The sequence below is a fragment of the Vigna radiata genome, unplaced genomic scaffold (assembly GCF_000741045.1).
Source record: "Vigna radiata var. radiata cultivar VC1973A unplaced genomic scaffold, Vradiata_ver6 scaffold_51, whole genome shotgun sequence".
In the NCBI taxonomy this organism is placed as follows: Eukaryota; Viridiplantae; Streptophyta; class Magnoliopsida; order Fabales; family Fabaceae; genus Vigna; species Vigna radiata.
The window spans coordinates 1,095,700-1,121,164 of record NW_014542732.1 but is presented as its reverse complement, the minus strand read 5'-3'; the positions used below and the strand labels follow the sequence as shown (position 1 = coordinate 1,121,164).

The window sequence follows — 25,465 nt, the reverse complement described above, 5'->3', positions numbered from 1 at the left end:
AAAACTGGCTCCTGCAGTACAACTTTTTGTACAAAAACCCAATTTTTTGTGTGTAAACGTTTACTCACCTCCTGTAAACATTTACCAGTGTTTTGCTTAGTGCACTTGTTTCAGGACTTCAACCAAGTACTTGTAGTTAGCACAACTACTTCCTATATGCAATTTGGGGTGCCCAAATGTGATTGCTCACACCCAACACACACCTAAACAACAAAAACAAGACAAAACAATTCAACCTTTGTAAACAATTGGACAATTCACATAGTGGTCCCCTATGTACTAAAAATTGGCTCGTGCAGTACAACTTTCTGTACAAAAACCCAATTTTGTGCGCGTAAATGTTTACACACCTCCTGTAAACGTTTACCAGTGCTTTTTTTGCTGGACCAGTTTCAGGACTTCAACCAAGTACTTGTAGTCAACACAACTACTTCCTATATGAAAGTTGGGTGCCCAAACGTGATTGCTTACACCCAACACACACCTAAACAACAAAAACAAGACAAAACACTTAAATCTTTGCAAAAAATTGAACAATTCACATAGTGGTCCCCTGTGTACTAAAAATTGGCTCCTGCAGTATAACTTTCTGTACAAAAACTCAATTTTGTGCGCGTAAACGTTTACCAATGCTTTTTTTACTACACCAGTTTGTTCTATTCAACACAAATGGTTTCCTATGTCCACATGCATTGTTTCTTTCGTCCATTAAATCCATTAAGACTAAAACAATATGCCAAGTTTAATATTTAAGAATTCAATGGTAACATTATTTCCCAATGCCAACAACATTTGTCATTCATTTAAGGTTTAAACCTCTTTTTGGTCCCTAAGTTATAAGCGGATGTTCAGTTTAGTCCCCGTTTTTAAAAATGTAAATCTTTGGTCCCTAAGTTATAAAAAAATGTATCAAATGAGTCCTTTTTTGACTTGAAATACTGTTTTTGGTTGTTTCTTAACAACTTCTACATCTTTATATTGCTCTGATTTGTTTCTTAATAATAACAACACTTTAGATTGCTCTTTGTACTTTGACCATGAACATAAAAAAAGGACTCTTTTGATATATTTTTTATAACTTAGGAATCAAAGATTTACATTTTTAAAAGCGGGGACTAAACTGAATATCCGCTCATAACTTAGGGACCAAAAAGAGGTTTAAACCTTCATTTAACTGTAATAATATGTCAAACAAGGAAAGTTCAATGAAACAGTAATTACAATTCAAATTACAAAACATCTCTCAATAGTAAGACTAAGACTAATTATATATTAAAATCTCTCAACAAACCTATAATAATGTCACACATTTTTTATTCTAAGAGATCCAATGTAAGGAGTCCTAAGAGCTCTGCTCTTGTAACGCCTTCGTGACCCCATCCTGACAAAAGTCTTCATTGGAGCTGGATCAGTGGACATGCCTCCTGGGGAGATGGAAGGTTCTTCAGGTGGTACACTATGTCCACCATCCTCTGTTCTTCTTCGTCTAGCTTTCTCATAAATAACCTCTTGCTCCAAGACAACAACCTTCCTTTTAAGCTCTTGAACTAGATATTGTTGATGCTCTATGGTACGCATTACACTCTCTTTGAGTTTTCGTTTCAATAGCTTCTTTGATGATGGCTTGTCATCTTTCATTTTTGGGCTTGGTTGGTCATCCTTGTTATCCTTCATTGTACCAACATCAACATCATGATGAACCTGAAATTCAACAAATCATATCATACGAGGAAGACATATATGATAACATAAATCACCCAAACAATAAAGGTCATACCACATTACTCTCCAAAGCTCCTTTCACGACGTTTTCTCCCAAATGTACATTCATCCAATGCAATATTCTAATAAAATTTTCTATTTAACCTTTGGGAGGTATAAAATTCTCACAAAATCATACCTAAACAAAAATTCATCATCATAACCGTTACTCAAAAATACAATTCAAGCCACAACCCATGACAAGAAATGAATTAACTCAAATTACCTTCAGCATGTAAGTGCAACCGTCGACATAAACGTTGCTTGTGCCTCTTCCCTTCTTCAAACCATCTGAAGCATAGCACAAACTACATACCAAATAACGGTACACTAAACTACCCCAACAAAAATTACCCAAACCACTTAAATTATCTACAATTTCAAACAAAAGTGAAAACACTCTTCCACTACGATTGGGAAATAATAACTCAGATATCCCAACTAATATATACAAGCTACAAAACTCAGAACAAGGAATCTTCTTCTTACGTTTCCTTATCATACATTTGTAAACCAAGTCCAAATCTTTTGTGTCTTTGCCTACATATTTAACACATGAACTTCGTTTATAATTTTCTTTGAAGTTCAAATCCTTACCATCTGTACTCAACCCCAGACCTAAACAAAAGTCCTTGTCAGTCATAGGGACTAGTTTATCTCCGATTAAAAAAAAACAAGTCGAATCAACCCACTTCAACACTAATTGACTCAATATATTCCTCGCTAGTCTAACTTTAGGACTCAAATCTAGGAACCAACGAAAAAGAGTCCCAGAAATCACTAACCGGTGCTCCTGTGTCAATTGCTTGTTCAAAGTTGAAATATAGTTGGTGGAAAAGGAGTATCGAACCATCAACTGCATCAACCACAGACGAAACAACAAAAAAATTCAAAACCCTAAAACAAAAACAACTACAAAATTAATACATAAGGGAAAAGGGAAAGCCCATTTTTCCCTTTGGAAAAGGGACTACGAAGAACAAATTTACCTTATTCGTTGAAGGAACCCAAAACGAACAAGGAAATACCCAAAAAAAAAATGGACCAAGGAAGGAAAGAACCACCAAATACCCACAAACAAAACGGACGAAAGGAAGAACAAACTTACCTTGCTCGTCGAAGGACCGTGCTGAGTGGAAGCATCCATGGCTCGTCGAAGACACACATAACACCGCGAACACAAGACCGCGAACACAACAGATGCAATAATGAAACCGTCCAACATAGCCAACACAAGATGGTGACAATGAGATCTGACGCTGTAAAAAAGGAAGGGGCGAGGATAGTGAGACCGAAGATGGAGAAATGAGAAGAAACCAAAAGGAATGGGTAAATATGATGAAACAAGGATAAGGGTGAAAAGGGAAACCTAAAATTCAAAATCCCCCAACCATTCTAACGTCAAATTTTCAATTTTTTTTTTAAAAAAACATCCAATGTCGTGACGATAGTGGCAGTGTCAAAATGGTGTTAAAAAAGTGGTGTCAAAATATCGGGACGCTTCAGCAAATGCACAGTATTATTATAGTTTTAAAGACACGTAGATATGAGTTAAGTTCAGCAAGTAATTCAAGGTCTATTCACCACCAATCACATGTTTCATTCATGCCTGAAATTTCATTACAGTTCTGTGGTTGATGCAAAGTATAGTAAAGTAACATATCGATGGATCTTAACAATCAATTAAAAATTTGGATAGGCCAGAAAAGTTCAATCAATTTAAAGTTAAGAATACATTTATAAATCTTACAAATGATCTAGTTGTCATGGCCAAACATTATCATATAGTTCTCTTTAGAAAAAGGGAATTGAAAACAATATTAGTTTAATTCTATACGACTATAGCCTTTCTGTGATAAGATTGGAATCAAATCAGTTTAGAAAAAGTCTTGGTATCTTTATCTTTAGTAATAATGCGCAGTATCTTACAAATTGATATTTAATTTGAGGACATAGTAGTGGCAATCTTCAGTAAAAAGAGCAGGCATTGTAAAGAAGCGGTTATCTCTCTCAGATTTCATCAATAACTTCAAATGACAAGAAAGAAAAATATTTGATATCAGACAACTTAACAACTCATCAAACTTAACAACTTCTAATTAATAAACAAGAATCAGACAAACACCATTGTAGGAAGTATATTTATTGAATAAAGAGTTTATAATATTTGAATGGTTAACCTATTTTCAGAAAAAGGATGCAATGAATATACACAACTCATTGTGATACAAAGACACAAACATATATTTCACACTGATAACATGGCAGAAATATTAGAATCACGAACCTGAAGGAGATGATCTTTAGAAAAGATGAAGAATAGGTTAGAGTGAAAAATAAAGATATAATGAAGTCACTACAACTAAAAATGAACATTGTATTAGAGTTTTAGTGATAAAAATGAAGATTAGGTTAGAGTAAAAGAGGAAGGAGAGGAACTAGGAAGTATTAGGAATGAAGGCTCAGACAAGAGAAAAAGAACGCAAAGAGAATAATCTGATTGAAGAGAAAAGATGAAAATATCAGGGAACATACCTCGCCGCCTCAATCTCGTCGCCTCGATCTCTTCGCCTTGACCAAGGCTCAGTCCAAGTAGGGGTATAAGACCAGATTTGTGGTATAAGTACTTTTGGAAGAGACAAAACAGAGGCAAACACGAACGCAACGGGCATGATAGGGAAAAATTATGATGAACACAACAGCGGAAGAAATGAAAGCTTAGGAGAAAGGGGATTAGCTAGGGCTTAGAGAATTAGAAACGAAGGTGCGGGAAAAGCTTTTCTGATATTAAAGACAGTCAAAAAATTATTCTAAAATAAAAATATATATCAGGGACTGTTCTGTTAGTAGCCGTCAGAAATTAAAAAAAAAAAAGATACATGCGGTTTTAAGCATGAACCGCCAGAATGAATTGGGGTTTTCGAAAACCTCCAGAAAAAACCTCCTCTTAAAATTAATAATTTTAGTAGTATCAAGTCAAGATTTTTGTTAACTTTTATGGTCATAAACTTTTTTTGTTTAGATATTATTCTTGGTTGATTTGAGTTTCATTGGATTTTACATTTTCAAGGGATTTAAAATTGATATATGGTTTGCTAGATTTTTAATTATTTTGCTATTTTGTATGATTTTTTCTTTTGAAGTTGATGCGTATTTGTTGAGATTTCGTTGAAGAGTCCATGGTGATTAGATTTTGTTTGTATTAACTTAATTTTGTATAGTTAGACGGATGGACTTAATTAGAGTCCACATTAAACCCATATTTGACGTAGTTTTAGAGAATTTAAATAACCGTTTTAAACTAATACACACAAATTATTTTTACTAAGTTTTAGAGTTTTAGGAATTATCTCTTCATCTTTTTATTTTCTTTTTTTTTTTTACTTTTCCTCTTCTCCTTTCTTCTTTTCTAAAGTTTGTTTGGTGTTTTTCGTCCATGGATGACTAAATCTTAAGGATCAATTAATACAGTCAATGTCAAATAAATTGAATTGAATTTAGACTAGTTATTTTCTTTCTTAGAGTTTCACTAATATCAGTTTTGCTCTTGATTGTAAATTGTGTTTATCTAATTAGGAATATATTGAATTGTGATTTGATGATTAAGTATAGATTGAATTGAATGATATTTTAATTTAATTCATATAAATTATTTAATTGATTAATTGAATCCATTAATTATTCTTCACTTTAAAGATATATGATATAACTATTTGCATTACAAAGAGCCGAAGGTACTCTACAAAGTTCATGAACTTCCTTTACTTAGTACTAGTCCTCCAAAACTCCTTTGCTTTCTCGGTACTTGTCCTCTACAAAATGAATGGGTGAGATGCCTGCAAAAGATTCTCCAATGCTCAACTCAATATTCTAACTCAGATTCTGGTCAAAGTATGATTAATGCAAAAGTGAAGTCAAAACTTGTTTAAAGTAATATTTATAGAAGTATTTTACTAATCGTGGACCCTTACTTGGATGAGTCTCGATTATGGGTCCATTAGTCCATTGGCCTAATAGCCATTTTACGTGTGGTGATATGTAGCCAGTTTTGGTTAAGTTACATAATATGTTGATGTCTTCGACAGACAGGGATAGCTCCCGGTAGGCGGCACTCGACTTCAGTGAAAAACGCATCTATCATTAGATGACACTTAGTCTTTGGTTGGGAAAGCATAGTACTCGACGTTCGACCATCGGTATTCAATATATGAATGACGTATTGAGCTTACTCGTTTGGGATGCAATCCTCAGTTTTCGATAAATAGCTTAACCTTTATAAGATATTCAACAGACGACATGCAAATTCTACCGGTCACAAGATACCCAAGTATCCAAATTATATTTGATTAGTCAATTATATTAAAGTCATAATGGATAGGATCAAAGGAAATTCACTCACATAAAATACAATATGTAGAGTGATTTTGTTTGCATCTTTATCATTTTCTGTACTTAAATTTCTTTCTTTTTTGCAGTTTTAAATTTTTAAATTCCAAATTAATATGTATATAAAAAGATATTAAAGATTGAATATAATAAATGCTTCCTTTGAGAAAATCAACTTAGATTATATTATATTATATATTTCAAAATCTTAAAGAAAACTTAGAACATTTGATTTCATGAACAATAATGAAAATGAAGTGTACATTCTGAGTAGTCAGACCTTTGAGTAAAAAAATTGAGTGAAATTAATAAATATGCAATCAATGTTACTTTATTGCAGATAATGTCGTTATTGATATTAAATAGGACGTGGGTAACTTATCCTTCACAATTAATAAAGTTAAATTGTGATATAATTAATAAAAATATAGAAAATTTAAGGATAAAGTTAGCTTGAGATGTTACATTTATTTTCAATGTGAGTAAAATCAAGGGCATTCAACACAATTTCAGTAGTATGGAATTTGGATATAGTTTTGTTATCCGCACGTATCCACTAACAAACATGCAGAGCCAGATTTAGGAATTTGATAGTATACTGATGTATGCAGAAAGTACATACGCAAGTATATATTCCATAAAAACCTGTCCTAGTGTGCCTGCGATTGTAACAAAGAGCTAAAGGGTTATCAGTTCTTCTTATCCTTCTTGCCGCCGGCCAGAATGCGCTGGATTTGAAGCCCTCGGCTGAATGCTTGGTTGAACAGCAGCCTAGTTTGGAATTCTGAAACAAATGGGAACCATGCCAATATGGCCACCGGAGCAAAAATAACCACTCCCATCAAGTATTCGTAGCCTCTTGCTAAAGCTTTCACAGACCCCCACATTCCAATGCCCTTCACGAATGGTCTGCATGCTTGTGCTATCTGCACAATATATAACACCAATCAGAAAGAACCGACTTTACACTAACTTTTTTCTTCTTATACATGACTTGTGATATAATATTTAAGAGTATAACAATTAATCGAGTTAGACTCTGCCATGATGACCGAACCATAATATTCAAGTCAGACAGATGAAACACACCAGACATATTTACTAAACAGGCACCTACAAATTTTCCAAGGTTCCGATATATGATCAAATGTGTATTTAAGTTTTATGTATATTTCACATGATAAAATAAGAAACGAACCGAAGTAAGAGGCCAAGACCTCTAAGCACGAACCTGAATAAGTGCCCATGCTGTTGGCAAAAAGGCTAGGAGGCTCGCAAATATGTCTCCAACTGTAAGACTTAGCAGAGTAAACATTAAACTTAGAACAACAATGGCTCCCATGAACAGAAACAATTTGACAAGACGAAACATCAACTGGAAGTCTGCGCTGAACTGCTTTCTACCCATGGACACAATCTGAAGTTCAATTGTCAAAAATTAATAAGATCATTATAAAGAACTTGCAGAAAGAACTTTTTTTTATCACATGATACCAACCTTAAGAATAATCATGACAGCTACCATCACTATCCAGGACAAAGCATAAACCTGAAGAGAAAATTTAAGTCAGAAAACTTCTCTCTCTCTCTCTCTCTCTCTCTCTCTCTATATATATATATATATATATATATATATATATATATATATATGGCATTTCTAATATTATTTTATTTTATTGTTTTTGGCAGAGGGGAGAGGAGATAGTGATCTGTAATGTCATGGTATTTAGAAGAGGGCTAAATTCTCCTATATTTAAGGGATTGTGATAAGAATTTGAGTATTATGAATAGTTTGAAGTCCTACATAGAATAGAATGTTTAGCTAGTTTTTGGTAGTTGATTACCCAATATTACTTTGTCTCATCTGAGTTAACAACACTTCACTCACCCTCAATTACCGGAGTTAGTAGTATAGAAATTGGTGATAAATAAGTTAAACCCTGTTGTGTGGTTCCAGACATGAAAACATAAAATGAAATCAAATTAGCAAGCATAATTACCAAGATGCTCTTGTCACCTCTGGCTACATTGAGATGATACACAATTCCATATTGATAGACAAAGAAACGCAGGTCAAGAATAATCTCACATAAACGCCCCAGAAACCCAGTGTTCTGCAGATGTTCCTGTTCTTCATTCCACCATGACTCCCAACTCTTGTTTGAAGGAACACCAATACCACCTCGAATACTTATCCACTTTTGCCAATCATCCCAGTCCTCAACTATCTTCTGCCATTCAAACCCTGATGGATTGAAAAGGAAAGGTGAAAACAAGAATGAGCAGACCAAAAACCACATTGACCACGACAGAAGGCCAAATGTTGTTGAATCTGGTGCGGCTGATCCATAAATCCAATAACATATGAGCAAAATTGCGAGCTCAATCCCTTTAACAAAGTGGCTTCTAGAGTACATCCTGTAATTTTCAGCAAATTTCTCATGGCGAACAACAAAACCACGGCCAGTTGCTCTATACTTTGCCCCTCCATGCAGAAGAGTGCGCCCAAAATAGTGCAGCTTTGTCCCTAGGGAGAAAGTGAAGAAAACAGGTGCTAGCTGCAACTGCATTATTATGAGATCCCCTATAGCCGTTCTGAACCCTCTCTCTAGTCCAATTTCCATGAACATGGGCAAAGTCATTACGATTCCTATTTGAACAAGGGACTGGGAAGCTAATGCTGCCTTTAGCGGTTCATTTCCCCTTCTCTTGGCCAACTTTACTATTTCAGCCTCAAATCCACTCAAAGACAGGTATAGTTTTCCATATAGGAATGCATAACATGTGAGGACCACAATCTACGAATAAAAAAAAGAAAGATTTACTTGCATATGCAGAGTTGCAAAATCAAGAAAAGGAAATACAAAGACATTTAAATAGATATATAGCTAAGACAAATTAAATAGCTTCCCTTAAATTACGAATTGTCAGTTCTCACTGTAACAATACTCTGTCAGGTTTTCATTTTGGGGGAAGCACACAAATGATTTAGTGTTCGTGTGATAAGAGATTAATTTGCGCATGCATTAATGATATTAGAATTTATTTGTTTTTAAATACACGGTTAGTGTTAGTTTAATTTCAATGTCAAAAGCAAGTGCTGTTTTTGTAATATTCTTAATGCATTAGCCATTACCATTGAACTTATATAAAATCCAATGGTCGTGAAATAGCATGATAGCATGCGGAAAAAGTCAAAACGATGCCCCAGTCTGTAGATATCTCTGCTTAATGTCTGTTCTCCGTTACCACAAGCCACTTTTGCTTCAAAAAGTGAGATTTGATTGAGCCCAACATCTCTACCCTTTCCGCATTGGATGTATTCATGATGAGTGATATTTCCGCGTCTTAGTATGGAGTTGAATCCTGCATAGGCAAAAACATATGATGAAGCGTATCAAAAAAAGCACATGATCAATGTACCCAAAAAAAATATATGATGCCCAAAAGGAAATATCAAATGTCAGTACAAAGAAAGATGTTTCAAGAATGGTACCAGCAAAAATATCCTCGCTCAAATTGATTCCACAAGAAGCCTTGCTAAATCCTCCTCGAGTTATGTGGAAAATTCTATCAAAAACATCTGGATGACCGTAGTGGAATCGCACCCTAGAATTGAAGAAATCTAATATAAGCCACAAAATTATCCTCGTTCATTCTAATAATTGTCTTGCAACAATAGCAGAAAATATGCCAAAGTAAAATTTGAGAGTTCACTAATTATTGTCTTCGAAAATTGAAACATGGGGCTATGACACTCAAACAACAAGAGCAAAATAGAGGGGAGAAGAAAGAAATAAGCAAAATTCATAAAAGTATCATTTGAATAATACTTAACTTGAAAGTAAACATTTATATTACTTGTATTTCCCTTCTAAATAAAATCACTATTTTTTTCTTTTTTGGGTCAGCAGAAAATAAAATCACTGCTTTAACTTGGGTGACATAATGTTTTAGCCAATTGTTCTGCAGGAGGTTCCTGATTTATTCTAGAAGTTAAAGAGGTACTAACAACTCAACCATTTCATTAAATCACTAGAGAGAAACTTACTTCAGTGGTCTTGCAAGAACTCTTTGACCAATTGTGACAAAGCTTGTTTCTTGATTTGACATAAACCAAGCCAAGGAAGAGACACTGTAGCAGGTGATAAAATTAAGCAATATGGTAACTTAACATGACAGAATGCTCACTGTATGCGAATAAAATTCATCAGACCTGCCAGTAAAGATGTGTTCACGTACACCTAATATTGTAGGTCGTCGCACCCCATGATCTTCATTAAACTCTTCCAAAAGATTGCGCATTTTTAAAGCTTCTTCCAAGTAATTGTCCTAAGAAATTTGCACCGTATCAACAGGTCAAAGTTTACAACGTTTTCCACTTACAAAATGTTTATAATTTTTACCTGGTTCATGTCAATAGTCTGAAGAGCTTCGCCTCTTGTAAAAATGATGGCATGATTTTGATTCTCAGGCTTCCCTTCCCCTATCTTTGCTGGACCCGGTAGTTTTATTCGAAATATTTCCTTCAGAAAAAATAAAAAAAACCTTCATTTCTATGTTAACCACAAATTAATTAAATTGCATCCCAAATCGTTATGAATTTACTTGGTCAAGATTGTCCACAGCTTTGATTAGTACAGAGTAATAAACTTTCTGAACTCTCCCTCCCTCTCTTTCTTCAACTTCATCAATATAAGCCACACGAAGTGAGGGATTGCTACAAATGAAGAACCCGATATTATATTCTTAAATCAAGTGGACTTCAGAAGCCAAAGGCAAATATGAATTGCATTTGAACTAAGTTCAATTCATGAATTGGAGAACATACTTAACCATCAAATTCAGAATGTCTGTCGCACGGCGATCTCCATTACGCTTCTGATTCCCATAGTTCTGACAGGTTGCGACGTATGTAAATTTCATGTCTGCAACGGCCTCTAAACTAGCATATAAGGACCTATGGCTCTTTCTATCTTCCTCGGACGGGACAGTAACAGCTTTATATCCATCAAGTATCTCTGCCCACAAGATAACATAAAACCATAGAATAATCTATTTTTTGTAGATAACTACCTTTTTGTCTATCACCATGAAGAATATAGTAAGTAATAAATTTCATATAAGTGATAGTTATGTATAAACCCTGGCCCTGGATTTCAAAAAACTATAGAACACAAGCTTGCCATTGCCACAGTAGCAAGCAACTAGACTAAGCTAAATAGCTAAGAATAGAAGAGAATCGCATTTACCCTTTTCATTTGCCATATCAAGAAAAGCCTGAAGCTTAATAGCCCGCCGGTAGTACATCATTCCCCTAACTGCATTAATGAACACGTATGAGAGGGAAAATGTTAATCACCAAATCCTGTTTGTGGGGATGAAGAGGGTAGAAGTCAATGTCACCTGTCCTGCTAAGAGTTTGTCCTCGTAACGAGGCCCAGTGACGTAGCTGTAATATGTGTTCATCTTTCTCCCATATCTCACTATCTTTTTTACAACCAAGACGTTCCATGAAGTTGTTCCACTCATCTGGTAAGATAACTACAATTTAGCCAGTCCTTTTGCTACTAGCAAATTACAGTCAAGATATATAGTGATAGTTGTTACACACCAGGGTAGATCTTTTGCAGGTAATATATGATAGACACGCCATCTTCATTTTCAACCTCAAGATCATTCTTCGAGTAGACAGTCTCTTCACTGTAGTACGGAGTTAAGACACTGCAAATAAAAAAGCAAAATGCTATTTATAAGCTCAAAACAACTTCGGAACACATCCGGTTCAACACCAATGCGTTCCAAATTGCTTTACAAGTAAATATTCAATAAACCAGGGAAAGATAATTTGTGTAATAAGAATTACGAGATTAACCCCGATGATCACATATTCTCTAAACTCTGGAAGGATTTAAATATTCAATATGAAAGTTAGCAGAAAGGATGGTGTTCCTGCAATTTATTATACATGACATGACATTTGCATATACATATTAATGGCCACAAGTTCTGTACAAAAACCAAGCATCAGACCTTATTGGAAATGGATTCTATTTCAAGGGAACTAATGTCTAGATAGATTAATAGACCATAGATAGATGAATAGACCACCGATAGTGACTTATTATTTTCCTAGGGAGTTACATTTATTTTATTTTATTTTATTTGCCCATAAATGGAACTCATTTCGAGATAGGATAATGATACTTACAACATTTTTTTTACAATATTTGAATATCACCTACGTGTTATTCTGTGATTGGTCCATGATAGTATTTATGATTATTATTGATTGTGAAGTAATTTTGGACCAATCACAGAATGACACGATGATGTTCAAATGCTGTAAAAAAAATGTTCTCTAAGTATCATTATTCTTAGTCTTAGAAATATTCATGCTGAGTGTTCTGCACTCAAGCATTTCAGCAAATCCAGTCTTCAACTAACCTGAAGGATAGCATTTTGCGGACTCGTGGAGCACGTGGCATATCCATGAACAATGAATTGGTGAAGAATGCAATCCTTCTGCGTGCTTCGAGATTTGTTGGAACCTCAATGGCAGATTCCTTCACCGTCAAAAGTAAATAAAGACGTCTAATCTGAAAATCCAAAATTATTCGTAAGTCACAGAAGTATCTGAAAATCTAATAATAACGGAAACTGTAAACGATAATAATAATAATAATACATTATTACCTGTTCGTCCCATTGTGCTGTAACTACAGGAGGGAATAATACAGCTGGTTTTGCATCTGTACCAGCAAAAAGTTGCCGTCCAGTATCCTTACTACTATGGTAAAGTTCTGCCAATTCACTGATGAACATCACAACATGAAAAACACACATTATTGTTATTAATGGAAGAAACATATACGAATTATTATATTCCAAATTCAGTGCAGTCAAGTTAACCAACCTGTTCTCATTTACCACCATATCACGTATAAAAACTTCTAACATGTCTTGCAATAAGACCACCACTGTACCTTGTTTGGATGCATCTGCATCTTTCTGTAACCAGAAAAGAATAAGTAAGCATACAAACAAGACAGTTACAAGAAACCCTTTAAGACAACAAAGGTTATGTATGATTAGTTTTCTTTATACAACTCACCAAGATTTCCACAAGCTCCACAAACTTCTTACAAAGGGAAGGCAAAAACCCCATTCGGAAATTTGTGAGAAGTGTATTCTTATAGATGCTGTTTTCAACTTCCTTAATGATGACAGAGATTGTCCTGTTGCATCACAAAGAATTAAGCCTAATGATAATGACATACATTTTAATGGAGTGAACCATATGTTCATTCGTTTATCTCGAGTCAGTTACCCAGACAGAGTTCAAATATAAATAGATAAATAAATGAAAAGTATATGCACGTCAAACTAGACTAATTGCTTTCGTGAATTAGAAACAGTAAGAGCCAAATTTATAGTCTTCACAAAACAAAAACTTGGGAAAAGAAAGCTGGAGAGAATGCTAATGAAACTGGATCACAGTTTTGCTACACAAAAAAAAAAAAAAAAAAAGAAAAAAAAAAACATGGTTCGGATTAGTTATAATCTTACATTGAAAATGCTTCTTGTATGAACTGTAAACGAAAATGGACAAACATCTATAGAGGTAGATACTGAAAGCTACCTCATTTCAGCTTCTCCTACTATCAAAGCATGCAGGATGTTTTTAAATGATTCATAGCATTCAATTACAGCACACTTCATATATTCATCTGCACATATGCGCTTCCAAAGATCGAAGTCCTTTCCTCGAAATTGAGCTGCCATGTCCAGTGCTATAGGAATCTGCAAATGTAGACAGTGAGCCAATTATACTGACTAGTAACTAACTCAAGTATATTAAAATTGAATTACGCAGACCTTGCTTGCAAGCAGAAAAGGTGGCCACTGAATTGTTTTCAAGCTTGAATCTGATGAGTATGGAACCATCAAAAGATCCATCTCCCTGGAGTGATGCAAACATAGTTTAGTCCTTAGTAGGTGATGAGTCACAAATCAAAATAAGGAGAAAGAATAGAAGATATGATTTAGGACAAAAAAGGTAACTAAAGAATTTGGTTCTATGGCCTTTCCTATCACTTATGATATCTTCCTCACGGAAACTACAGATAACTTCATTCCATAACTGAGAAAATTTAGCTGCTTCACTCCTTCTGCTTGCAGAAATCTATACAAACACGGAAACATAAGTGGAGATAAATAGTAATATTTATTTTTACTGCAGTTAGCAGCAAAGTGAAAATGTGATAGAAACCTCATCAAATCGCTTCGATAAAGAAAATTTCTTCTTCTGCTTCTTGTCAGTAGGAACCAAGTATGCGTTGAATGCACCAGGTAATGATTGGAACCGCGATCTCAGCATGGTCAGAGTGCGTATCTATGTAAGCAAATTGATAACAGCATCAACTGGTGGGTAAAACATTGTGATTTGAAGTACTATATGTATTTTATTCCGTGACTTTTCCAATGTCAACTCCATAGAATGAAAAGGGAGATTCAAGTGCATTTACTTTAAAGTTTTTTTTATGCATACATGTTTTTCAAAAGTAAAGAAAGCCAATAAAATAGCTAATTCGCAACTTCTCTCCAGATATATAAATAAGATAAATTGACAGTAACCTCTCCTAGACGATCAAAAGCTCCAATAACACCACCGCAAATAGTTGAAAAGATGGAATACCAAATTTGAGTGTCCATGAAATAAACCTGCATTCAAAATGTAACCTGAGATATTTACACTGAAATTTATCCCAAACAAACGAAAAGATTGATACACGTGAGTATAACCACGAAATATAGTATACGCACCATAAGTACAGGGGCCCATAGAGCAATAACTGCACCATAGTTATTTTGAGCTGCGTAGACGACAAATACTAGATCAATAAAATTAACATGAAGTTGCTATGGACTCATAAAATATGTGAAGAAAACAACCTTCAGGGAAAAATTCATGCCAGGCATATTCAACATGCCGAATACTCATTATGTCCTTAGTTGGCTGAACCAGAGGTTTGATCTGAAGAAAGAACAGTTATAAAGAGGCTCAACAAATTCACAAGACGTTATTAAGAAAATAACAAGAACAACCATTATAATAATTACCTCTACAAAAAAGCTGAATGAAAATTTACCAGCCAAAAGAATCACCCAAAAAAGAGTGTATCTGAAATTTAAAAAAAAAAAAAAAAGATGATGAAAAAATTTCGAACAAATTACTGGAGCACAAACCTTAAGTAACCTGGACAACATAGTATTCTGCGAAACTCACTTTAGAAGAGCAAATTGACTCTCATGCATTCCTCTTCCCACATATATTCTTGGCTGCATGATGGTTATCAATTTATGTTTAAAATTTAGTCAATGATTCAAAAAATTTGCTTCCAACTGATTTCTATAATCAGGTCGGTATATGCATTAATTTCAACGTTGAAACAATAAAGTGCACTGAAACAAGCATCACACCACTATAATAATTTCAATTTATAATGAAGAGAATTAGTTAAATCAGAAGACAAAAGTACCTGTGACCACCATAAGAGAAATCTAAATATGTGCCAGTCTGAGTTTTCAATCCAACGCCTAAGCATTGGGAAAAGAAAGAGAACAGCTGCTAGTAAATTTGGAAGCAGATAAACTGCAACTGCAAACATATACAATGGTGGAATCCCCTTTATACTATGAAGAAAGGAAAGCATATCCTTCATAAAGTTAGGGGCATCCTTGAAGGAATGCACATAGAAGAGTGGAAGAGCAATAACCCAGAAAAGGCTAACAACGACTTTGAGACAACTTCGTAGGACATCAGTGAATCTCCAACGATGATAGCCTGGAAAGTTCAAAGCCAGGTCCAAGATACCTAAATAAAAATAAAAACGAACAAATGCGATGTCACTTCTTCAACTACTAGCTTAAACAAAAACCAGCAAACAAAGAAAACTACTGAAACTAGTAGTTCTGGTTAACAGTATGATAAATTATACAGAGAAACTTGAATCAATGTATCATACTTTGAAGTAAGCGCAGAATGGCTGCTGTAATGAATATGCTAGAGAGCTTATATAAGACCTCTTTCTGAAAGATATCCAACAATGAAATCCCTTCCCAGGCAATAATGAACATCATCTGCAATAAGAATGCTATGATCTTTTCAGAGCAACAATAACGGGACATGATGACATAATCATTTCTTCTGTTCAAAACAAATACCTGCAAAACTAGCAGATAGAAGGTCCAAAGACGATCAAAGCTGCGGAAGATGTTCCAGAATGATCGGGTCTCAACAAAATTTGTTTTGCCAGTTCTTCCAGATGTTTTTTGAACACCCTTTCTTCCCTGATATAAAATTCATATAAGTATTGGACTAAATAAATATCTTGAGTTCAGGCAAGTGACTTCTAAGAGAATAAATACCTGTGTCATATTAAATGTTGATCTAAAAAATTCACCATCATCACGCATGGGCCATCCCAGAGAAAAGCAATCAGGTGACCTGAAACCAAATGCAGCCAAAGTTAAAACAACAAAGGCAATAACTGAAACATGAAAGATGCGAAAGGAAGTCAGTTTCAATAAGAACTAAAAACCAAAAGGCAAACGAACCAGAAATATTCATTTAGATCATCATAGTTGCACCAGGCTGAGTGAGGGGCTGCTCCATGTCTGCTCTTCTTGGCTTCCTGTATTGATTAGCATGGTAGTAACTTATCACCGAGAAGAAAAAGCATCTCAAGTAAGTTGACAATCCAGTATCAGAAAAACCATACCTTTTCTATTACTCGGTATATAGGAGTTATAACCTTGCGCAAGAATGCCTCATCACCACCACCATAAGAAGGTTTGATGTTTTCACCAGTAACAATGCTGACATTTCCAGCCAATAAACCATGAAGTTCATACGCCATCTGAAGTTGTAGTTGACTATTATTAGTACGTGCAGAAAAATAACTAACAAATAACATAAAAACGTTACAATTCATCAGCAAACACATTCTGGCAAAAGATATTGTAACACATGAAAAATATGTACCCACATTATGAAATATGTAGCAAAGACACTCTGGCATGAAGCGAACATTGGATGCTTCACCCCATATGAGAAGATACAAGCCCATATAAAGTAACTTCCTTTGTTGTATCTCTTGACGACCTTGAGGGTATCTGCATGAAAGAATACCGTAGGCACTTTAGCATGAATATTTTCAGATTTATTATCAAAAATTTGATAGGAAAAGGTAGGAAAATTGTTTGGTAAAGGAGAAATTGTTATATCTTACCGTAAGCTATGTCTTCGTCCCAAAAATTTGCACCACATTTTGTAATTCTTAAACAGTTTATTCATCACTGCATCAATGGCGCGATCATCAAGCTGCAGTAGTTTAAGAAAATTAAAATACAGTGGAATTTAGCTAAGGCTCAAGAGCAAAGCTGGCTATCCTATAACTAAATAATTTTGATGGGAGTTATCTATATTGCTGGTTTATCTCTATTAAACCTATAAATGAATTGCTAAGTAGAAGAAGAGGCGACATACAGTTACATACCTTGTTAAGGGTCTCAGGTTTGGGGTTTAGCCTTATGTGAGCATTAGCAAGAAGTAGAATTAAATGCTCTCTCTGGTTCCTGACGTTGTCCCTCTGAACAAAAATAAACCAAAAAGATTAACAAATTGAGGGGGCAATAAACAAGAAGAATTAAATCATATCATACCTGGAACCCAAACATGGCTCTAAGCCAATCAAGCAGATCCAAATCCCCATTTCTCTGCCTTTGTTGCTCAAATAAAGTTGGCCAATTCAGGCCATGAGTATTCCAGAACGCCGAAACAGCTGCCTTAATCTAAAACGCAGAAACATGACCACAGAATTCAGTACAAAGCTAAGCAAAATACTAACTCTAAACATCAATGGCGGCAGAAGGGATACATACCTCTTCAAGCTGCATGATTGGCTGAGAAGCCCCTGCTGAGTCCAACGGAAGAATGTTGAAAGGTGCATATATTTCCGTCTTTTCCTGGACATCTCTTGCAGCAGCAATGATCTGAATGCACAAAAATTACTGCTGTCATTTACACCCTTCCAGAAAAAACTTATACGGCAAGCTACGTTTGTCACAAGATGAAAATAAAATTGTGCTGTACATATTAATCAAGACAGACCTCAGGAGCTACTTCTTCGACCTTCTCGGTCTTGTTAACGGCACAAAGAACTTCAAAAAGCACCCCAGCTGTCTGGTAAGCTTTCCCGAGCTGTGCTCTAATGTTGAAAATAAAAAAGGGGTAGATACAGAATAATGTTAAGCATGAAGGCGAAGGAGGTGTCCTTAACGAGACATAAAGCTTAAAGAGCGTGTAGTTTACCTGTCTGCCCGTTCTCCTTGGTCAAGAGCTCTGACATAATGCTCATAGTATTGCTGATAATAAGCCTGGATTTCCCTTGCATCTGTCTTCTTAACTCGAAGGGCAAGACTGTGTGCATTGTCCTAGAGTCAAGAAATCATGTGAGAGGAGCTCGAGTTGGAGAACCAAAGTAAAACTTTTTCTATCTCCCTTTTAAACAGGGAGAAAATAATAATAAAATTAATTTATTATTATTATTATTATTATTATTATTATTATTATTATTGTTGTTGTTACTATTATTATTATGTACATTTATGCTGAGTTCACTTATAGAATTTCATAATTTTATTTTTAGAAACACATAATGCTCATACTACTACTAATAATTTAAATAGAAAGAGGATGAGTTGTGATTTATATTATTAATAAATAATAAACGCTTTTAATGAGAAATGAATATGTCTCGTTAATAAAGTTCACGATAAAACAAAATAAAAAATTATCAATACTTCTAATTCAATTTTAAAATATACTTATTTGTTTATCATATAAAAGAATAATAATGATGATAATGATAAATAATAATGACTTTGATTTTATCCAACCCATTATTATTATTATTATTATTATTATTATTATTATTTATTATTATTATTATTGATTTATTTATTTATTTATTTATTATTATTATTATTATTATTATTATTCACTTCAAAAAGAAATAATTAATAATTAAGCCACATGAATGCATAGTAACTGCTATAATATGGACATCACTAAAATACAAGAATTAAACTTTGAAACAAGCAATTAAGAGACCAAGTCAATTTGATAGCATGACATGCATGTATTTGATCATCAAATTTTTTTAGCTATTTACTATTAATTTTAATCTAAGTATATTAGTAATATAAAAATTTACTGTAACTAGTTAAGTATGTGAGAAACCAATTATATTTCGTAAATACTTTAAAAATAATACTTAAATTGATTTTATAATAGTTGATAGTTTAAATAAGCTAAAACATCTACAATTCATGCATATGGTGACTCAAATAAACTACTTATCTTAATTTTGTAAGTCTTACAATGGCAGATATAGATTTAAGCATTCTATACAATTTACTTCAATACGAAGGTGTTAAATTAAGTGAATAACCTAATTTGGTATGTCTTCAAGATATTAAATTTTCTCATTCAAAGTATATTATTATATTTAAACCATTTTTTTAGACAAATAATTATATTTATATAAGTAATTTCAAATTTTTTTTATAATAAAATGTGTTAAACAATAAATTTATTTCACCAACCTATATATGATCTTGTAAAAGTAAAACTATTGTTTCTATAACTCTTTGATTTGTTATGAGTTAATCTCTCATATTGTGTGAGATAAGTGAAAAATATATGTTTGGGATATCAATGATTTTTAAGAGAGAAAAATAAGAAAAAGAATGAAATATGTTTATTTATAATTTAATTAAAATTAGAGTATACATAAGTTAGTTTACAAAAAGTTTTCTTCTTTAGTTTTTTGAAATTTTCATTCTTTTAATTTTGCATAAAATAATTTTAATTTATAGAAATTTTTTTTCCTACTAAATATTTTTATGGTGTTATAATTTATTAATAGGAATACGATGCGAATATCAGAATAATAAAGAAAGAGTTTATTACAGATAAGGTAATTATTATAATAAATCTATTATTATTTGTAATGGTTTATACTGGAGGCATGCGGTTTAAAATATAGGTTGTGGAAAATCCTTATAATATAATTTTTTGCTGTTGCTTCAGAAAAAAGTAGTACTGTTTCTTCAATAACCTAAACTTTTAGTTTAAAAAATGATGCCATATATTTTTTGACGTGATAGTTGGAGACATGCGAGGGAAAAGATTTAGTTACGTACCCTCTCCAATCGCTGCAACAGCAGCGTCTTAAACTGCCTCACACCACGTCCGCTGGAGCTCTGATCCAACCTGTGCGCCTTCTCGAAAGCATAGAACCGGCCTTACAACAGCCAACAAACCAATTTCAGCGATTAAGACAATTTTCTATAAGATTTCGTTACAACAAATTTGCTACTAAATAAAACAATATATATTAGATGTAATAAATTATCAAGGAGATAGGCAAAAATTATCAATGTATGAATTGCTGCGAAACTCTTTCAGGCAAAACCGTGTCAAATACTACTGAGCTAAGCAACATTGACGACAACATACATAGATAAGCAACCCTAGGGCGTTCGCTTTCGATCTCATTGGCGACTCGGAGAATCGGAGAAATGGAAGCGAGAGCAGACGGAACAACCTCATTGTCGAAAACCTCTGTGGAGAACGTCGTGGCGCCACTCCTCGACGGGCGCCGCGTCAGCGTGTACGGTGCCCCATCCAGACCGGGCATCGTTGCCCACCACCTCGACGTTCCCTACTTTACCTCTTTCTCCTCTGTTACAATATCACGTGAACAAAATTAACCGATTAATCATTAAAAAAATAAAAAATAAAGCGTATAAAATGAGAAGAAATTGAAGTGCGGTGGTGACGAAAACCTGGGAATAGAGGAGAAAGGAGGTTTCAGATGAAGCTGAAGCCGGATGCTGGTGATGAAGGAAAAGGAGAGAGGAAGAAGGAGATGACACGTGGCAGAGGGAGAAAGTGAAATGATTGGAAGAACAAGTTTTACGGAAGCAACACAAAATGAATATGAGAGAGTTTGAATTAAGAAAGTATCCTTTCTTTTTCTCTTTTATACTACCGAGGGTATAGCGGAATCCTGCTATCTAGCGAATAATGTCATTACACTAACAAATATCACACCTTGATGCAATGCATTTCTGTTAAGGAAGTAAAATTTTTAGAAAGAGGAAATGATACAAAGCAAAGGGAGAAACCTAACTACCAAACATTTGAAACCACCTTGACTACTATTGGGATGGCGGTTATCATGGCTCTACTGTAACTTTTTTCACTCCATAAACCGCTGTATCCAGTTCATATAATTTACTTAAATTATCAATTACTATGAGGGAAAAAAAAATTGTTATTTGACATTATTTGCCTATTGTTTGAAATCTTTATACAGATAAAATGATTTTAATACAAGTTAACTTTTATATTTTTAATGAAAAAAAATTAGTGCCAAATTAGCGTTGTTAAAAAAGAAGCATCAATCTTGATAGTCAATGATATTTCCTCATTGACTGTATTACAAAGAACAAATACCTAGTAAGACTCCTCCAACCAAGATGATAAAAAAATATGGAGAGCTATATTGTGTTACATTTTTATTTTTACTAAAGTGAAAGGATTTAGAAAAAAGTATAATAAGTAATAACTCGTTTTTGACATTCCTAACTTTGTATAGAAATCGTGTTTTCAAAATATACAGATTCAACTTTACCAAATCTTATTACATACATAATATTAAATATTTTTCCTTATATTTTTGTCAAGAGACTTTCCTCACCATCTTGCATAATTACCATCATCATTAATTTATCAAAAGTTTTCCTAAGGCTTCAACATTTTAGACAAATAATATATGTGCAATAAATAAAATTAACATTTAGTTTGTAACTACAATGATCTCATAATAAATCACGTTAATAAATAATTCTTTCTATTTTCTTTCCTTTCATTATTTTATTATATATGTTATTCCAATTATAATTCCTTATTAAGGAGAGTGTAATCTCTCTCTTCTGTCTCTATATAATTCCTATTCTCTAGGAATTAAAAAAAAAAAAAAAAGGTCATTTTAAGTATTAAGAATGTTTGACTATACACTTTCGCTTTCTTATTTTTATGCTATTTTTTCTTGCTACTTCATCAAATTGTCAGTGATATAGTTGAGTTCCTTGACTTAAATCTTACCTTATAAAAAAAAAGTCACAACAATCTAGAGCAAGAAGTTACTGAAATTATTGTAGGAGATAAACTATATTTAAAAAAAAAAAAACTAAATTAGTCTTGATTATGGAAAATGTTAGATTTTGAAACACAAGTCCCTTATAATGCTACTAGAAAACTCTAGTTAGTCTCTTTTGAGACTATGAACAAAGTGCACTGAATTTCGATAAGTTAAGAATATTAAGTATTTGTCGTTTTTCATGAGACTTGTTTTATCATCTTGTACAATATTTCATCTCTATCATTAATTGGAAAAGTAATTTTTGATAATTGAAATGATGAACTTAAAAAAGGACGTGTGTAATAAATAGAATTATCAATAAGTATGGTATGTTTGGGTTTAGTTTTTAACTACAAAAAGACAACCTCATAGTAAATCACAATTTATAAATAACATATTTTGTTTTTTTTTTTTGTTTTTATTTCACTATTATCATATCAACTATAATTCCTTTTTAAAGAGGGTTTTAGATTTTTATATAAATCACAATTCCTTTTATATCTTAAGTAATAAATTCAGTTATTAAGAATATAAGATGATAAAAAATTGTTAATTTTATCGTTAGAAATTAAACCCTTTTAAATGTTTACTTAAATTGGAATTTAAAATTGTTTATTTCTAATGAAGGGTCTTAGGAACTAATGGTTCCTCATAAAATTAGGGTGAGTGTCAATATTTTGATTCCAAGTCCAAGGAATGACATCAGAGTATTTAAACTGTTTTAGGTCTCGACTTTTAAATGATGATTAGTCTTAAAAACTCGTTAACGACTTTATTGTGGGCACTAATGTTTCAATCTAAGTTTGAGTGACATCGTTAAGGTTACCTCTCTTCTAAAGTATTGTCTATTTTGGAGTTTGTGCTCTATTATGGTTTTTTCCTTAAAAGGTACTAATGTTTCGATCCCAAGTTCGTCGAGTAACATCGTTAAATCAAATGTCCTTTATTCAAGGTATTATCCGCATTGGAGCTGTGTTTTGTCACATGATTTTATCTTAAAAGATGTTTCGGAGATGGAAAGAGGAAAGAGTATCTAAATTGTTTTTGAATTCACTTGTGGAACTAATGGACGTGTGATGAGTGAATATTTATGCTCTCATTTGGCCTTTAATATTAGATTCTTAATTGGTTTTTGTACTTTAATAGAATATTTTAGTTAGGGATTTGTTATAATTGAGTTTATTTAGCATGAGATACAAAAACATGTTAAAAATAGTCTTTTAGTTAAATAAATGTTTTGGATGTTTTAAGGTGTTTTAGTGCTGCTACAACTAAGTTGTGCTCATTGAGGTGTAAAAGTAAATTGGTTAAAGTTTCATGACACCTTAAAGATATATTCAAGAATAACAAATAATCAAGACCACAAGAAGTCAATTCAAGCATAGCATGAAAAAGTGAAGAAATTTAGTTAAGCCAACAAGGAGAAACATACAACAAAAACTAGATCTTGTAGTTTTCTCTGTTTTTTCTACTAAAAGAATTTTGATAATTGATAAATGTTTATGATTGAAGATAATTTGGGGAAAATATATCCTAAGATATTTTACTTGATATTGTTAAATAATTACCTTATTTAACTATATCAATAAATATCAAAAGATAATACTTGTCAAATCTTTTTTTAGTCTAGCAAATATCTTCTCAAATATTTTTAGATCTCCACAACAATCAAATATATCTTGAAGATTATTTAGAAGATAATTGGAGGAGATTACATTATCATAAAGAATATTACAACAACGGAAAAGCCTGAAACAAAGCCCAACCCAATTTCCATATAAAGAAACTTAGGAAAACACAATATAGGGGGTTCAAATTTTGTCCTCTCTCTCTTGTCTCATGTTCTTCACCCTTTATTCTTCCGTTTTGATGTTATTTATACATTCCATAGAGTGTTAAGTCATGAGGTTAGTGAACAAATTTGTTTGTTCTTTTTTATTCTTGTTGTGATCTATTTTTATGTATGTATTTTGCTTCTTAATCAAGTAAAAGTAATGATTTTTACATTCTAACAAGTTAGCATGGTGTTAAATCTACATAACATATCAATCTTGTGAGTCCAATAGTTTTGTTTTTTTTAATTGAGAATTTACTTTGATTAAAGTTAGGAACTTTCATGTGATTGAATGGGTTTTTGTCAATAATTGACAATTACTTTGATCAGTGGTAAAAACTTTAATAAGAATTTATTTTGATTAATTAGCTTTTCACTGAATATAAAAGGTAAAATAATAGAGATTAGGCATAGTAATATTTAATTGAGAATGTACTTTGGTTAAATTTACCATGATTATTCTACAATGTTTTTATTTTTAATTTAGGATATTCTTAAATTGAGAATTTACATTGATTAATTTGAAAATTTAAGACAATAATTAATTGAACAATAATCATTAGATTTAATGATGAATCCTATTTTGAAAAAGTAGTGAAATCAACCTATTTTCTTTGTCATTATTTTTATCTTTTCAAATTTTTTTTATAAGTTTATTTCTTTCTTTTGTTATTGAAAAGTCTGAAAAAAAAAATATAGTAAATAAATAAATGTTGAAGTGCACATGTGTCAACAGATGATGGGTGATATTTTTTTTAGTGAAATAACTTAAATCTTCCAAGTTTCTTTTCCCCATTGTTTGAAACATCATTCCTCCTTCAAAGTTTCTTCCTCCTTGCTCTACATCCTCTCCACCCCCATTTTAATTTACTGAACCGTTAGTTTGTTGATCTGAAGTTGTACAAGTGATCCGGGCTTCAAGAGCAACGTTCCCAACTGGTAAATGTCTTCCCCTTTCCTGTGCGGTTAGGAGCTATAAACATGCAACTAATTTGCTTGCATGTGAATTTCCATGTGTTTTTCCCAAATCCCACCTACTCTAGGTTCTAAAACCTGTTCTCTTTTTCCAAATTTGTGACATGTAGGTGATTGATGGGTGTCGCAGCCCATGCAAATTTGATGTGCAGTTAAATGCAGTTTAGTGCTAGGGAATGACCCCTAGGTCGTCTCTCAAGGACCAACTGCGGTTAAGAGTCAAGTCTAACAC

General features: G+C 33.1%; 1 protein-coding gene across 1 annotated transcript; it reads right to left on the bottom strand.

Annotated features, from left to right (window-relative positions):
• Nucleotides 1-6,604: 6,604 nt before the first annotated feature.
• LOC106780685 (callose synthase 5) lies at nucleotides 6,605-21,304 on the bottom strand. Its single transcript, XM_014668982.2, has 43 exons — nucleotides 21,064-21,304; nucleotides 20,735-20,959; nucleotides 20,419-20,519; nucleotides 18,524-18,645; nucleotides 18,323-18,419; nucleotides 18,094-18,204; nucleotides 17,875-18,003; nucleotides 17,709-17,801; nucleotides 17,442-17,533; nucleotides 17,199-17,325; nucleotides 16,932-17,069; nucleotides 16,768-16,844; nucleotides 16,579-16,657; nucleotides 16,375-16,500; nucleotides 16,176-16,290; nucleotides 15,690-16,024; nucleotides 15,437-15,489; nucleotides 15,271-15,331; nucleotides 15,103-15,184; nucleotides 14,974-15,023; nucleotides 14,785-14,871; nucleotides 14,420-14,542; nucleotides 14,241-14,332; nucleotides 14,026-14,113; nucleotides 13,790-13,950; nucleotides 13,262-13,385; nucleotides 13,064-13,158; nucleotides 12,844-12,961; nucleotides 12,595-12,746; nucleotides 11,762-11,871; nucleotides 11,554-11,679; nucleotides 11,400-11,468; nucleotides 10,979-11,168; nucleotides 10,756-10,867; nucleotides 10,554-10,673; nucleotides 10,364-10,479; nucleotides 10,199-10,282; nucleotides 9,644-9,756; nucleotides 9,284-9,513; nucleotides 8,148-8,945; nucleotides 7,646-7,696; nucleotides 7,379-7,564; nucleotides 6,605-7,073 (listed from the first exon to the last, which is right to left on the bottom strand). The coding sequence occupies exons 2-43, from the start codon at nucleotides 20,913-20,915 to the stop codon at nucleotides 6,837-6,839; spliced, it is 5,751 nt and encodes a 1,916-aa protein (XP_014524468.1). The 5' UTR covers nucleotides 20,916-20,959; nucleotides 21,064-21,304; the 3' UTR covers nucleotides 6,605-6,836.
• Between the last annotated feature and the right edge of the window lie 4,161 nt (nucleotides 21,305-25,465).

Coding starts and splice junctions, on each gene's coding strand:
- LOC106780685 (XM_014668982.2), bottom strand. CDS start 20,915: ATGCCCGGTCTGGATGGGGCACCGTACACGCTGACGCGGCGCCCGTCG. Junction 20,520..20,734: donor CCCTAGGGTTGCTTATCTAT/GTATGTTGTCGT, acceptor GGCTGTTGTAAG/GCCGGTTCTATGCTTTCGAG. Junction 9,757..10,198: donor GTTCTTGCAAGACCACTGAA/GTAAGTTTCTCT, acceptor CTTCAATTCTAG/GGTGCGATTCCACTACGGTC.